Source organism: Anolis sagrei, chromosome 8 (genome assembly GCF_037176765.1).
Source record: "Anolis sagrei isolate rAnoSag1 chromosome 8, rAnoSag1.mat, whole genome shotgun sequence".
In the NCBI taxonomy this organism is placed as follows: Eukaryota; Metazoa; Chordata; class Lepidosauria; order Squamata; family Dactyloidae; genus Anolis; species Anolis sagrei.
This window is the reverse complement of record NC_090028.1, coordinates 25,428,392-25,441,577: the sequence shown is the minus strand read 5'-3', so window position 1 is coordinate 25,441,577 and position 13,186 is coordinate 25,428,392. Positions and strand designations below refer to the sequence as shown.

Sequence of the window (13,186 nt, the reverse complement as noted above, 5' to 3'; positions counted from 1 at the left end):
GCTTGATAACCACCTTTTGAATTGAAACTGGGAGCAGATGTTTGTGTTTTTTCCGCATCCAGTGGTGGAAAGCAGTGATTGCCAGGATGACTAATGAGTGTGGAAAGAGTTCCCTTTGAAGACCCGTCTGCTGCGTTTTGCCATCTTGGTGTTTGAAGATTCAGGAGACTACAAGCGTAGCAGCTCTGCATAGGCTTTGCCTGTTTTTAAAAAATGTGATAAAAACAACATAAAAGCTGGCGTAACGTTACAAATAAAATGTACCACATCAAGCCACTACAGAGGCATTTGCAGCCTGACATCCCATTTTCCCTTTTGTGCTTAGCTCTTGTGCTGATCAGGGGACGTCTTTTTAATTAAAGCCAGAACCACATTTCCTTGCAAAAAAACAAACAAACTGGCAATGAATTTCAAAGTGGAGAGGCAGCTACGAGACAAGAAATAATATTTGTGATACAAACATATAGAGATTCCGGTGAATTTAAGACTTGTGTGAATCTTGTTTGGGTGGCAAACATACTCAAGGATCGCCCTGATTTCCCTTTCTTCCTCCTACCTCTGCCCTAAACATGCCCGGCCCAATTTACCCCCATGTGGGCCACAGCAACGCGTGGCAGGGGGCGGCTAGTGTTTAAGAAAAAGAATGCTCAGGTATTGATGCTGTGTTTGGTTGAAGCCTGTAACGCACCCTATTTTGTTTCCTTTTGGCAGTGAACGTTGAAAAAGTGGAACTAAAGGGATTATCGCACAAGAAGAATGATAGGAACATTGAATATTCCTTTGAGGTGAGTTCCTGGGAGTCGCCATGAAGAGAGAGAAGGAAAAGGAGAGCGCACTTTCCATTTTAAAGGGGTGAAAAAGAGACTGAGTTCTGGAGAAGGCCAAGCAAGAATTGCAGGCCTTGAGGTGCTGCAAATGTATATCCCACAAATTACGTGTTTGTGTGTGATCAACAAAGTCTGAGGAGGAGCTAGAAACTGCCTGCTTCTTCATTTTGGAAGAGCAGGCACCGGGAAGAGGAAATTCCTCCATTACGTAATGTATTTTGAAACTTACTAGTGCTTTTTGGCAGCATCTGCAGGGATGGAAAAATGTGTGTGTTTCGTTGTCATTGAAACTAGTGTTATGTGGAAAGATCGTTCTTCCCTTCTCCTTATCTTTTTTAAAGTATACATTTTCCCATGAATCCCAAATGCGACTTTTAAAAATGGGTTTACATTTTGTTGTTGTTGTTATTATTATTATTCGATACATAACAAGATGAGTACAAACATAACAAGATAGCTTTTGTATTTGATCACACATCAGACACTTCCCAGGTGTCTAAGACTGGGTGATGTATCAGAGAATAATGCGTGCAAATCTCAGTAAGGTGGCCTTCTGCAGCTGACAGGTGGTAATTTTGTCAGTGCCGATTGTTTTTAAGTGCAAGCCAAGGTCTTTAGGCACTGCACTCAGTGTGCCAATCACCACTGGGACCCCCTTGACTGGCTTGTGCCAGAGTCTTTGCAGTTCAGTCTTTAAATCCTCGTATCATGTCACCTTTTCCAGTTGCTTCTCATCAATTTTGCTGTCACCTGGGATTGCAACATTGACACTCCATACAGTCTTCTTCTTCTTCTTCTTCTTCTTCTTATTATTATTATTATTATTATTATTATTATTATTATTATCTTCTGAAAGGGGGCATAAAGTGGTTTGACATAAAAGCATTAGTATACAATAAACTTGAGCCTGGATCCACTTTTAGCTGTTCCCTTCAGCCAATCCGGCTTCTTTGTTTCGCTTGGGTGCCCGTAATGGCAATCAAAGCTTCCCATCCAAAACAGGGCCACGTGGCAGCTGATTACGGCTCCTCCCCTATTTGGCATCACAGTTAAATCTTTTTGATTTTCCTTTATTTTCCTGATTCTTTTTCTGGGACTGACTGGGAGTTGGGAACCTGGGGAACAGTGGGTGGGGTGCTCACGCATGTGCAGTTGGGGGCTTGGAGAGTCACCCTTTTAGCTTCTTTTTTTCCTTTCCTTTGTCTCCTTCAGAAAATACTTCTAAAAGATAATAATAATTATTAATAATAGTAATCCTAGCAAACAAAAAGAAGCCTTCCTCTCCTCTAGAGCAGAAAGTAGAGCCAGCTTTAAGAAAGCATTAAACGTGAAGCAGAAAGGAGATTGCACACAGTAGAGAAAAGAGTGGGTTTTTAAAGGTAGCCTAGGGGGGATAGCTCCAGGTCATTACTCTTCCTTTCCTGGGCACTCCTTAAAATGCCTTGGAGAGCTGCATGGCTTGCTGCAGGGAGAGAAAGCACATGTGCATGCATTGCTTCTCCTCTAGAGTAGAAACAGCTTTAAGGAAGCTTTAAACCCGAAGCAGAAAGGAGATTGCAGGTAGTAAAAAAAAGAGAGGGTTTTTTAAAGGTAGCCCAGGGAAGATACCTCCAGGTTATTGCTCTTCCTTTCCTGGGCCTCCTTAAAATGCCTTGGAGAGCTGCATGGCTTGCTGCAGGGAGAGAAGGCACATGTGCATGCATTGCTTCTCCTCTAGAGTAGAAACAGCTTTAAGGAAGTTTTAAACCCGAAGCAGAAAGGAGATTGCAGGCAGTAGATAAAAGAGAGGGTTTTTTTAAAGGTAGCCCAGGGAGGATACCTCCAGGTCATTGCTCTTCCTTTCCTGGCCCCCCTTAAAATGTCTTGGAAAGCTGTGTGATGTGCTGCAGGGAGAGAAAGTGTGCACCCCTGCAGTGCCTCTCCTCTAGAGGAGAAACTGGTTTAAGAAGCCTTAAAGCCAGTCTCCTCTACAAACAGAAGGGAAAGGATCCAGAAAGAGTGGTATTTAACCCTGATGCTTTTAATTCAGGTCTTAGTGAAGGATATGGAAAGGGAGCATGTGGGAAGTCGTCCTCCTCATAATGGGCTGGATAATGTGCTTCCTTAACCCTGTTGCCGAAGCCCAGGCTCCCTTGAAGGGAAGAAAGGAAAGGCTCCCAGTTAAAAGGGGAGCTTCATAAGTTCCCCATAGCTACCAATGGGCCGGATCTAGCCACATTTATTGGCTGCGGACCACGAATGGCAAACTGGCGACCCGTCCTTTTTTGGGAGGCGCGCTAAAACAGATAGGGGGGTCTACCGTGGAATCCGGCCAGCAAAAACAGATGAGGTTCATCCAAAATGCACAAGCCTAGTATACAATTTAAAATATACAAGTATACAAACATTAAAACAGAATTAAACACAAACAACACTAAAAAACATCAGTTAAAATCCATTAAAACATATTCAAGGTTAAAAACCAGCTTAAATACTGGATAATACAATACGGCAAGAATGAGACTGCAATAACATAGTGACTTTATGGTTAGAATTTGTCCCTGTCACTGGGCAAATGTTGTTGACTCTCCAAAATGTTTCATTGGCATTGAAACAATTCAGAACTCCAAGATTGCCTCTCATTAGTAAAGAACCAACAACACAAGCAAACAAAATTAAATGACCTCACAGATGCAATTCTAGTTTGAAACTTATTCTGAAAACCTGAAATAATAAAACTTTTCTGAGATATGCTTTGCTGCAAGGAACTAAAGTTCTTATTCTTTATTGTTTTAGGTAGTATGGTCTGATTCTTCAGTGACGTTGGTAACAAAGTCTTCTGCCGAAGTCACTGAATTCATTTCAAAGGTAAGAAAACTGTCTAAATATTTCAAAAGCAGGTTGGTTTAGATTTTGAAATGGATTCAACTCACTCCATACATATGCAAGCTTTTAAAATAAATGGTGAGATCCCATGTGAACATTAGGAAGAACTTCCTGACTGTAAGAGCTGTTCAACAGTGGAACTCACTGCCTAAGAGTGTAGTGGAGGCTTCCTTTTTGGAGGCTTTTAAGCAAAGGCTGGGTGGCCATCTGTTGAGAGGGCTTGGTTTGTGCCTTCATGCATGGCACAAAAGGATTGGACTGGATGGCGCATGGCGTCTCTTCCAACACTATGGTTCTGTGTTTTGGGGCTTAGCAGCAAGATGCAGGGAATGCTGGGAATTCTGCCTCAGAGGATGAGAGGAATGATGGATTTTTCATGGGGTCTGTGTATGATCAGGCTGAAACAGAAATGAAAGCCATAGATCAAAGAGAAGGGCCAACAGCTGCAGAAGAGATAAGATGTTTCTCTTGAGATTCGCCCCTCTTGGCCTTCAGAAGATGGGGAGTTGCCCTCTGATATGAGATTAGGTCTTTGCTCAGAGAGAGTGAATGAAAGATTAATTAGAAGGTCAGAAAGACTCTGTGAGAACAGTCCTTGAAACCCATGTGCTGAAGGGATGACCTCATGTCTGTTTGGTCAGGTTTGATCTTCAATTAGATGATGTTTTCCTGGGCTCTTCAGAGCAGACAACGTTGCCATAAAATCAAGTTCATGTTTAGCTCTCAAGTTTGCTTTTGTTCCTGAAAGAGTTTTTGCCTTTGAAAAGTTCCTGTTTGCATTCTTACGTACCTTGCTATCTTGGACTATTGATCTATATATTTTTGGACTATTGCTATTTCATTGCATGTTTTCTACTCCTTTTGGGGATATATTCATTTTTCCTTTTGGTATATGCTATTTGTAAATAAATGACTGTAGTTAGTTACTACTGGACTATGTGTGATGCTGGGTAAAAAGGTGTTTCTGGACTAGTGTCCGACACTATGAATATTTAGGGTTTCCCCTTTTTTGTCCTTTTTTTGTTATGTGAGTTTAGAAACAAATCTCTTCTTCTTTTTCTAGTTAAATCAGCTGTACCCAGAAGAAAATTTGGAGAAGTTCATTCCTTGCCTAACTGGTCCGGATTCCTTTTACCTAGACAGAAACCACATGGACCTGGAATCGGACCTTAGGTGAGCTGCAGAATCGTTGTCTTTCCCCCCTTTTCAGCTTCAGGTGGAATTGTGAAACCACAGAAAGTGGCAACTTATTTTGGCCAGATAAAGATTCCAGTAATTGTCTGCATATAGCTCTGAATTAGGGATGAGATGAGAAGGCATTCTATCCTGTTCTGATTTGCATGGGCCTTTCTAAATTTGGCTTTCTTGAGATATCTTTAATTGAAAGAGGGAAAGTATGCATAGATTTTTAGCAGTCGATATGCAACCAAATGTTTTAATTGATATCATAGTTTTCCAGGCCTGAATGTTAGGGGAAACTAAGACTTGTGCACCAATTTCGCCTTTACCTTGGGAAGTCTGACTTGGCCACAATAGTCCACACTCTTGTTACATCCTGTTTAGACTACTGCAATGTGCTCTACATGGGGTTGCCTTCGAAGACTGTTTAAAAGCTGCAAATAGTCCAACACGCAGCAGCCATGTTGTTAACTGGGGCGTTGCACAGGGAGCATACAACCCCTCTGTCGCGGCTGCCTATTAGCTACTGAGCAGGATTCAAAGTGCTGGCTTTAGCCTATAAAGCCTTAAACAGCTCCGGTCCAACTTACCATCCGAATGTATCCCCCTCTATGAACCACTGCATGGATTAAGATCTTCCGGGAAGCTCCTGCTCTCAGCTCCACGGCTTCCCAGGTGCGGTGGGTGGGGATGAGGAACAGGGCCTTTTATGTGGTGGCCCACAGCTATGGAACTCCCTCATGAGTGAGATCAGGTCGGCCCACTGCATCCTTACCTTTAGGAGACAGCTAAAGACCTAGTTGTGGAACCAAGTGTTTGGCCCATCATAGGAATTTTTAAAGTTATAATGAAAGTTGAAAGTGCAATGACCCAGGACTGTTTATGGACAACAGCTATGTCTTTGTGTGATATGTGATGTTGTTTTATGTGATGTGTTCAATAATGTTTAATGTTTTATCAGGGGAGGGTCAATTTTGATGTTTTATACTGTTTTTATCGATTGCATTGAATTGTTGCCAACACTGTGAACTGCCCTGAGTCCCCTTCGGGGTTGAGAAGAGCGGTATATAAATACCGCAAATAAATACTATATGTAATGCATATGTCTAGAACAGTGGCTCTCACCTGGAAGCGGGGTTGCCTTGGTGTCTTTGTTTTTAGGCCTGTTCCTAGGGTCATTTGTGGTGCTGATTTAAAAATTGCATTGGATAGGCCACATCAGCTCTAGATTATTAAACATGGTTTTCTCTGGGCAAGCAGATGGTGTCTACTGGATGGCATATGTTCTGTATCAGAAACTAGAACTGCTGTGGTCTGTCCAATGCAATTTTCTGAATCAGCACCTTAAATAACCAAAGCGAATCTAAAGTTGACCAAAACTGATTCGTAACCCTTTTGGTACTAATGTTGGAGAATGGTCCCTGGTCAAAAGAGTTTGGGAACTACTGCTCTAGAAATATTTGCCAAAAATTGGCTCTCCTGAATTAATGCCTGGGAAGGAAAATGGTGACACGTTCCTCTTAGTATAATGACCCTAGACCCTATGGTTTAAAATGCTTCTTTACCGTATATACTCAAGTATAAGCCAACCCAAACATAAGCCAAGGCAACTGATTTTACCACAAAACACTGGGGAAACATATTGACTCAAGTATAAGCCGAGGGTGGGAAATTCAGCCACTAATGGCAAATTTGAAAATAAAAATAGATACCAGTAAAATTACATTAATTGAAGCATCAGTAAGTTCAATGTTTTTGAATATTTGTATAAAACTGTAATTTAAGAGAAGACTGTCCAACTCTGATTAAACCATTTTTCTAACCTCCTTCAATGTAAATGTGCTTACGTATCCTTCCAATAATAATAGAGTAAAATAATAAATTGAATAAGAATAATAAGAGTAAAATAATGTAAATGTAATAATAAAGTAAAATAATAAATATAATAAAGCAATAATAGAGTAAAATAATAAATGTAATAATAACAATAAATAGAGTAAATTAATACATGTAATAAAAATAATAATAGAGTAAAATAATGTAAATATACTACTATTACTACTACTACTAATAATAATAATAATAATAATAATAATAATAAATAGAGTAAAATAATACCATGTAATAATAATAATACTGATAACAGAGTAAAATGATAAATAAGTTTGATTTGAGTGTAAGCCAAGGGGGGCTTTTTCAGCTTAAAAATGGCTGAAAAACTCAGTTTATACTTGAGTATATATGGTATGTTGTATTTTGATTGCTTATGATGTCTTATATTTGTGCGTTAGATTACTGTTGATTTTGTCCTGTATTTTAACATGCTGAGAGCGCTTTGGGTCCCTTCGTGGGAGAAAAGTGGCAAGCAGCATATAATTAAAGACTTATTATTATTATTATTATTATTATTATTATTATTAATTGACTCCCTACACTCTTGCTACTGACAGGACTACTCATTTCACATTACAAGAATCAAGAGCTGGCCATTTCTTTCCATTGTGTTCTTGCTCTCCTTGAAGAATGCATGCTTATGCTGAATTACCTATTGTGAACACAGTCTTCTACAACTCTTGACTCCTCACATTTTGTATTTATCTCAAGTGCGGAGAAGCCCTTTGAGTGCTCAAATTCCCCCTTTGGCTCTCTGTGGCTGACCACACAACTTTGATCTTTGTTATTCAAATGCAAGACAAATAATGACTCGACTTGCATTATTTTCCAGGTATTTGGCCTCCTTACCTCCCCATGTCTGGAAAAATGACCACGTCAAGAAATTTTTCAGCACTTCATCTCACACCCAGCAATTTCAGAGTTCAAGTGAGTCTTGGGAATTCTTTCAACTCGCCCATAAATATGTGAATATAAGTTAAACCTGTTAGTGCCTGTTCAAATCATCTGGTCTCCTTTTTAGATCCTGGCAACACTTCCCTTTATAAAGTCGGTACTACACTGGGTTCTTCCGGAAGGTAAGAAAAGTGCAATATCCGTGTGTGGAAAATATTTATTTATTTATTTGTGACATTTATATGCCCCCCTTCTCACCCCAAAGGGGATTCAGAGCGGCTTACAAGATACACACACACACACACACACACACACACACATATACAATGCATTATATCATGACCACAGTATAATATCAGTGCTATACATCACTATATTGTACTATACAGTTATATTGTTATATTATTAGTAATATTACATGTAATATAAAATATATAATTATATCATATTATTAGTATAATAATAATAATAATAATAATAAACCTTTATTTATACCCCGCTGACATCTCCCGAAGGACTCGGTGCGGCTTACAAGAGGCCGAGGCCCAACACATCAATGAAACAACAGCATAACAAATACAACAATAAATAAACTCATAAAAACAAAACAATAAATATTAAAAGACTAGCAGTAAACATTAAACAATAACACCACGACGCATTTAAAACTAATTATTAAAACTTTTAAAAATGCTGGACATGACAGGTGAAATGGATAAGTTTTTGGAGCTAGGTGCGGTCAATCTTAAATCAGACAATCTTAAATCTCTAGTAAAGTGCATTTGGGACATGATGCTTGGAGTTTCCTATTCTGGGAAGGCACACTGGAACAACCACGTCTTCAAGCTCTTCCTAAAGACTGTCAACGTTGGGGCTTGTGTGATGTCCTTGGGGAGAGAGTTCCAGAGTCAGGGGGCCACCACGGAGAAAGCCCTGTCCCTCGTCCCCACCAATCGCGCTTGCGACGCAGGTGGCATCGCGAGCAGGGCCTCTCCAGATGATCGGAGAGATCATGTGGGTTCGTATACGGAGATGAGGTCACGCAGGTAGGCGAGTCCCAAACCGTTTAGGGCTTTGTAGGTAAGCACCTGCACCTTGAATTGGGACCGAAAAATGAACGGCAGCCAATGGAGCTCTTTAAACAGGAGGGTTGACCTCTCCCTGTAAGGAGCACCAGTTAACAACCTGGCCGCTGCTCGTTGGACCAGTTGGAATTTCCGGGCCGTTTTCAAGGGCAGCCCCACATAGAGCGCATTACAGTATTACATTATATTATAAATATTGTCCTGTATTACATTATATTATAAATATTATATGTATATACAATATATTATATTATATTATAAATTAGCATAGCACAGAAGACAAGGTGGAACTGTCCCTTGGTCTCCCCTGTCTTCATTCTGGCTCAGAGTGGCGGCTGTTGCTGGGGGGAGGGGTCTCCAACTGATGACATATGTAGGAGACAAGACAGAGTGAAGGTGTAGAGTGTTTGCTCAGACTTTTGTGTAACGCAGAGAATTTTGTATTTGGAAATCTCCTTCTGCTTCTATGCAATATAATTCAGTATTGTTTTTATTAATTTTTTCCAAAGGGTATGGTAGGGATACAGGGAGGGGGGTGGGAGTGTTAAGAATAGTGTTAGTAGAGTAATAAATCTTAACAAATATCTAATAAATCATCAAGAGAGAAGAAACTGATATCAGAGTCATAACTATGGTTCGCTGGGTCTGTAATTGGTTAAGTGAACGAACCCAGAGGTGATTCTCCGCAATTCTTCCTCTTCATCCTGGGAGGAAGTGACAAATGGAGCGCCACAAGCAAGGTTCTGTCCTGGGCCCAGTCCTGTTCAACATCTTTATTAATGACTTAGATGAAGGGTTTGAAGGCCAGATCATCACGTTTGCAAACAGGACCAAACTGGAAGGGAGAGCCAGTACTCCAGAAGACAGGAACAGAATTCAAAACAATCTCAGCAGATTAGAGAGATGATTATGCTATACCAGCTCCACTGGCTGCCGATCCATCTCCGAGCCCAATTCAGAGTGCTGGTTTTGACCTATAAAGCTCTATACCAGTGGTTCTCAACCTGTGGGTCCCCAGATGTTTTGGCCTTCAACTCCCAGAAATCCTAACAGCTGGTAAACTGGCTGGGATTTCTGGGAGTTGTAGGCCAAAACACCTGGGAACCCACAGGTTGAGAACCACTGCTCTAGATGGTTCTGGCCCAACTTCCTTGTCCGAACGCATCCACCACCACCCCACCTCGTAATCTAAGATCATCTGGGGAGGCCCTGCTCTCGCTCCCGTCACAGCACGGGGACAAGAGACAGGGCCTTCTCAGCTGTGGCTCCCCGCCTATGGAACACACTCCCAAATGAGGTAAGATCTGCTCCCTCCCTCCTGGCTTTTAGAAAAAAAATTAAAATCATAGTTTTGGGACCAGGCCTTCGGGCAGTAGAAGTAAATGTATGCAGCATTTCAGAAAGACCATGACTGGAATGGTGATTCGATGGACAAGACTGATTATTTTAATGATTGTTTTATTATTTTATTATTATTGATTTAATTTATATCTAATTGTAGTGTATAACTGTAATTGTTTGTACTGGCATTGAATTTTTGCCATTATTTATGTGTAAACCGCTTTGAGTCCCCCTCGGGGTGAGAAAAGCGGTATACAAATACTGTAAATAAAGAAAGAAAGAAATTAGCCAAAACTAACACAGTGAAGTCCAACAGGGACAAATGCAAGAGAGACTTAGGCAGAAACATAGGAAATGCAAAGAGACAGAATGGAGGATGAGGCCTGGGTCTAGAGCAGGACGTGGGAAAAGATCTTGGAGTCCTTGTGGAGAGGAAGAGGAACATGAGCCAAAAATGTGATGCAGCAGCTAAAAAAACCAATGAGATTTGGCTTGCATCAAGAGGTGCCTAGTTCCTAGATACAGGGAAGTCCTGCTCCCCCTCTATTCTATTCTGCCTTGGTCAGACCACTTTACCTGGAATCCCACTGTGTCCAATTCTGGGCATCCCAGCTGAAGGAGGATGTTGACTCTAAACTGGAATACTGTGTCCAGTAGAGGGTGACTCAAAGGATCCAGGGTCTGGAGAAGAAGCCCTATGAGGAGTGGCTGAAAGAGCTGGACCTGTTTAGCCTGCAGAAGAGAAGGCTGAGAGGAGACATGATGAGGGCCATGGATCGATATGTGAGGGGGATATGTCATAGGGAGGAAGGAGCAAGCTTGTTTTCTGCTCCCCTGGAGACTAGGACACAATAGATTATGGCTTCAAACGACAGGAAAGGATGGAGATTCCACCTGAACACGAGGAAGAACTTCCTGACTGCGAGAAAGAGTTGTTCAGCAGTGGAACTCTCACTCTCTCTCTGCCCTGGAGTGTGGTGGAGGCACCTTCTTTAGAGGCTTTGAAACAGAGGCTGGATGGCCATCTGTCGGGGGTGCTTTGAGGGCGATTTTCCTGCTTCTTGGCAGAATGGGGTTGGTCTGGATGGCCCACCAGATCACTTCCAACTCTAGGACTCTATGATTCTATATGAAGGTCTAGTTATGACACAGTTTCTTGCCTTTGCTCCTATTCCATGGTTTCTTTGGCAGAGCTTGGATTAGATGAACCAGTGGGAGACATCCCAGTTTCCACCGTTTCCTCAGTTTTCACCTGCAATCCAGGTCAAATCCCCTTTGCCTGCCAGCAGGCAAAGGTAGGCCAACTTGGTCCCTTTCAGTATATCAGCTATTGCTGCTATTGCATTGTAAATTGGTAGAAAGGTCGGTAATAATAGTGTGGATAATCCAAATTGGGTTGAGACAGTACTTGAAGTTCTGGAGGGACTCTAATGTTTGCTTCTATGGGCTTGACTCAAAGTCTTTCTGCGTTCCCTTGCTTTGCAGGCCCATCTGCGGCGTGGCTGGCATCCAGTCCTCGCAGGGCAGCCTCCCGCAGCATCATGCGCAGCACCCGCCCCCTGCTGCCACCTCGGTGTCGCATCCCCATTGCGCTCATGCGGGAGGGAGCGGGGCATCCTTGGGTTGTCGGGCCCAGTTGGAGAACCCTTCGCCAGTTTTGATGGCGCCCAGCCCTCAGACTCCGCAGCAATCCCAGGAGCAAAACGGGATTTTGGACTGGCTGCGGAAGCTGCGCTTGCACAAGTACTACCCCGTGTTCAAACAGCTCACCATGGACAAGGTAAGAGTGCTGGGACAGCTTTCTACGGCATTATTCCCTAATATCCTATTTACTCAAATCTAATACTTGCTGTTTTTGGCTAAATGACATCACCAAAATCAGGGTGCACATTATTAAATTTATTTATTTATTTACTATATTTTTTATCCCACCCTCTCTCACCCCAAAGGGGACTCAGAGCGACTTACAACTTATATGTACATACAATATATTATATTATTAGCACAATACAATATTAGTATGATATATTACTATGTTGTACTATTCCACTGTAATGCAACATTCCACTGTAATGCATGTAATATATAATTATTATATTGTATTATTAGTAGTATTATATTGTATTACATTTTAGTATTACACTTTTGGCCACTGCACATTACATTCAGCAGCAAATACGTTTTTTGGCTTCAGGGTTTTGAAAATGGAGATTAGATTAGATTCAATGGCACATGAGACTTAAGGAAAGACAGTAGTATCAAAATCCAGGGAAGTTATAGTCTGACTATTCTGCATTCTACAGCAGAGACAAGGTTTTCCTTTCCATTGCTGGATGCTTTGGAGTTCTGAATTACAAAGAGCACCCTTTTTGCAGCTGCTGCGCATTATGTTCAGCAGCAAATACTTTGGTTTCGGGGTTTTGCAATTTGAGGTGCGCATTGGATTCGATGGCGCATGAGACTCGAAGAAATTCAGTACAAATCCTAGGAAACTCTTGAAGGCTATTAGCGTTTGCTTTGAATCTTGTTTTAGAGAGAAAAGGTGATATAAACAATAGTAATAATGATCCAGTAAGAAGATCAACACTCTAAAAACACACAAAGGGCTTCTCAATTAAGAGATACAAAGCAGCTCACATTAAAATCAAGTACAATGCAATGAAAAATGCAAACATTCAAATGGAATGAAACACTTCTACAATTTCGGTATGTACATTTGTAGGGTTTTGGAGATTTCCCAGCCCTCTTATTATATTTTGCAGGCATGAAAATACTATTTTTCCCCTTCCAAAACAGAGTCATGTAATTTGGAAAAGAGATGACGTGTCCACATACAATTTTGTTTGTAAAAGAAACATTGCTTTTCAACAGCTTTTCCAATTTTTTTTCATGTGAAAGCCTATCACAGTCTGGTTTTTCAAAATCTCAAGCGCCCTCTTGTGGCTGTCTTTGCTTCCTTATTTATTTATCGAACAAATAAATAAAACACAAAGTTTGCAGACTTGGTATTCTATTAAATGTCTTTTCACCAATAGCTGGCCACTTGGAATGCCTCTGGTGTTGCTGCAAGAAGGTCCTCCATTGTGCATGTGGCAGGGCTCA

The 13,186-nt window shown here is 41.2% G+C and overlaps 1 protein-coding gene across 1 annotated transcript in view; it reads left to right on the top strand.

Moving 5' to 3' along the window:
* Nucleotides 1-13,186, top strand: part of ZCCHC14 (zinc finger CCHC-type containing 14) — a 53,731-nt gene that overhangs the window by 30,351 nt on the left and 10,194 nt on the right. The window contains exons 3-8 of the mRNA XM_060788489.2: nt 712-785; nt 3,603-3,674; nt 4,756-4,865; nt 7,597-7,691; nt 7,786-7,840; nt 11,570-11,864. Of these exons, the coding sequence (XP_060644472.2) occupies nt 712-785; nt 3,603-3,674; nt 4,756-4,865; nt 7,597-7,691; nt 7,786-7,840; nt 11,570-11,864 (701 nt within the window). The remainder of the gene's footprint in view (nt 1-711; nt 786-3,602; nt 3,675-4,755; nt 4,866-7,596; nt 7,692-7,785; nt 7,841-11,569; nt 11,865-13,186) is intronic.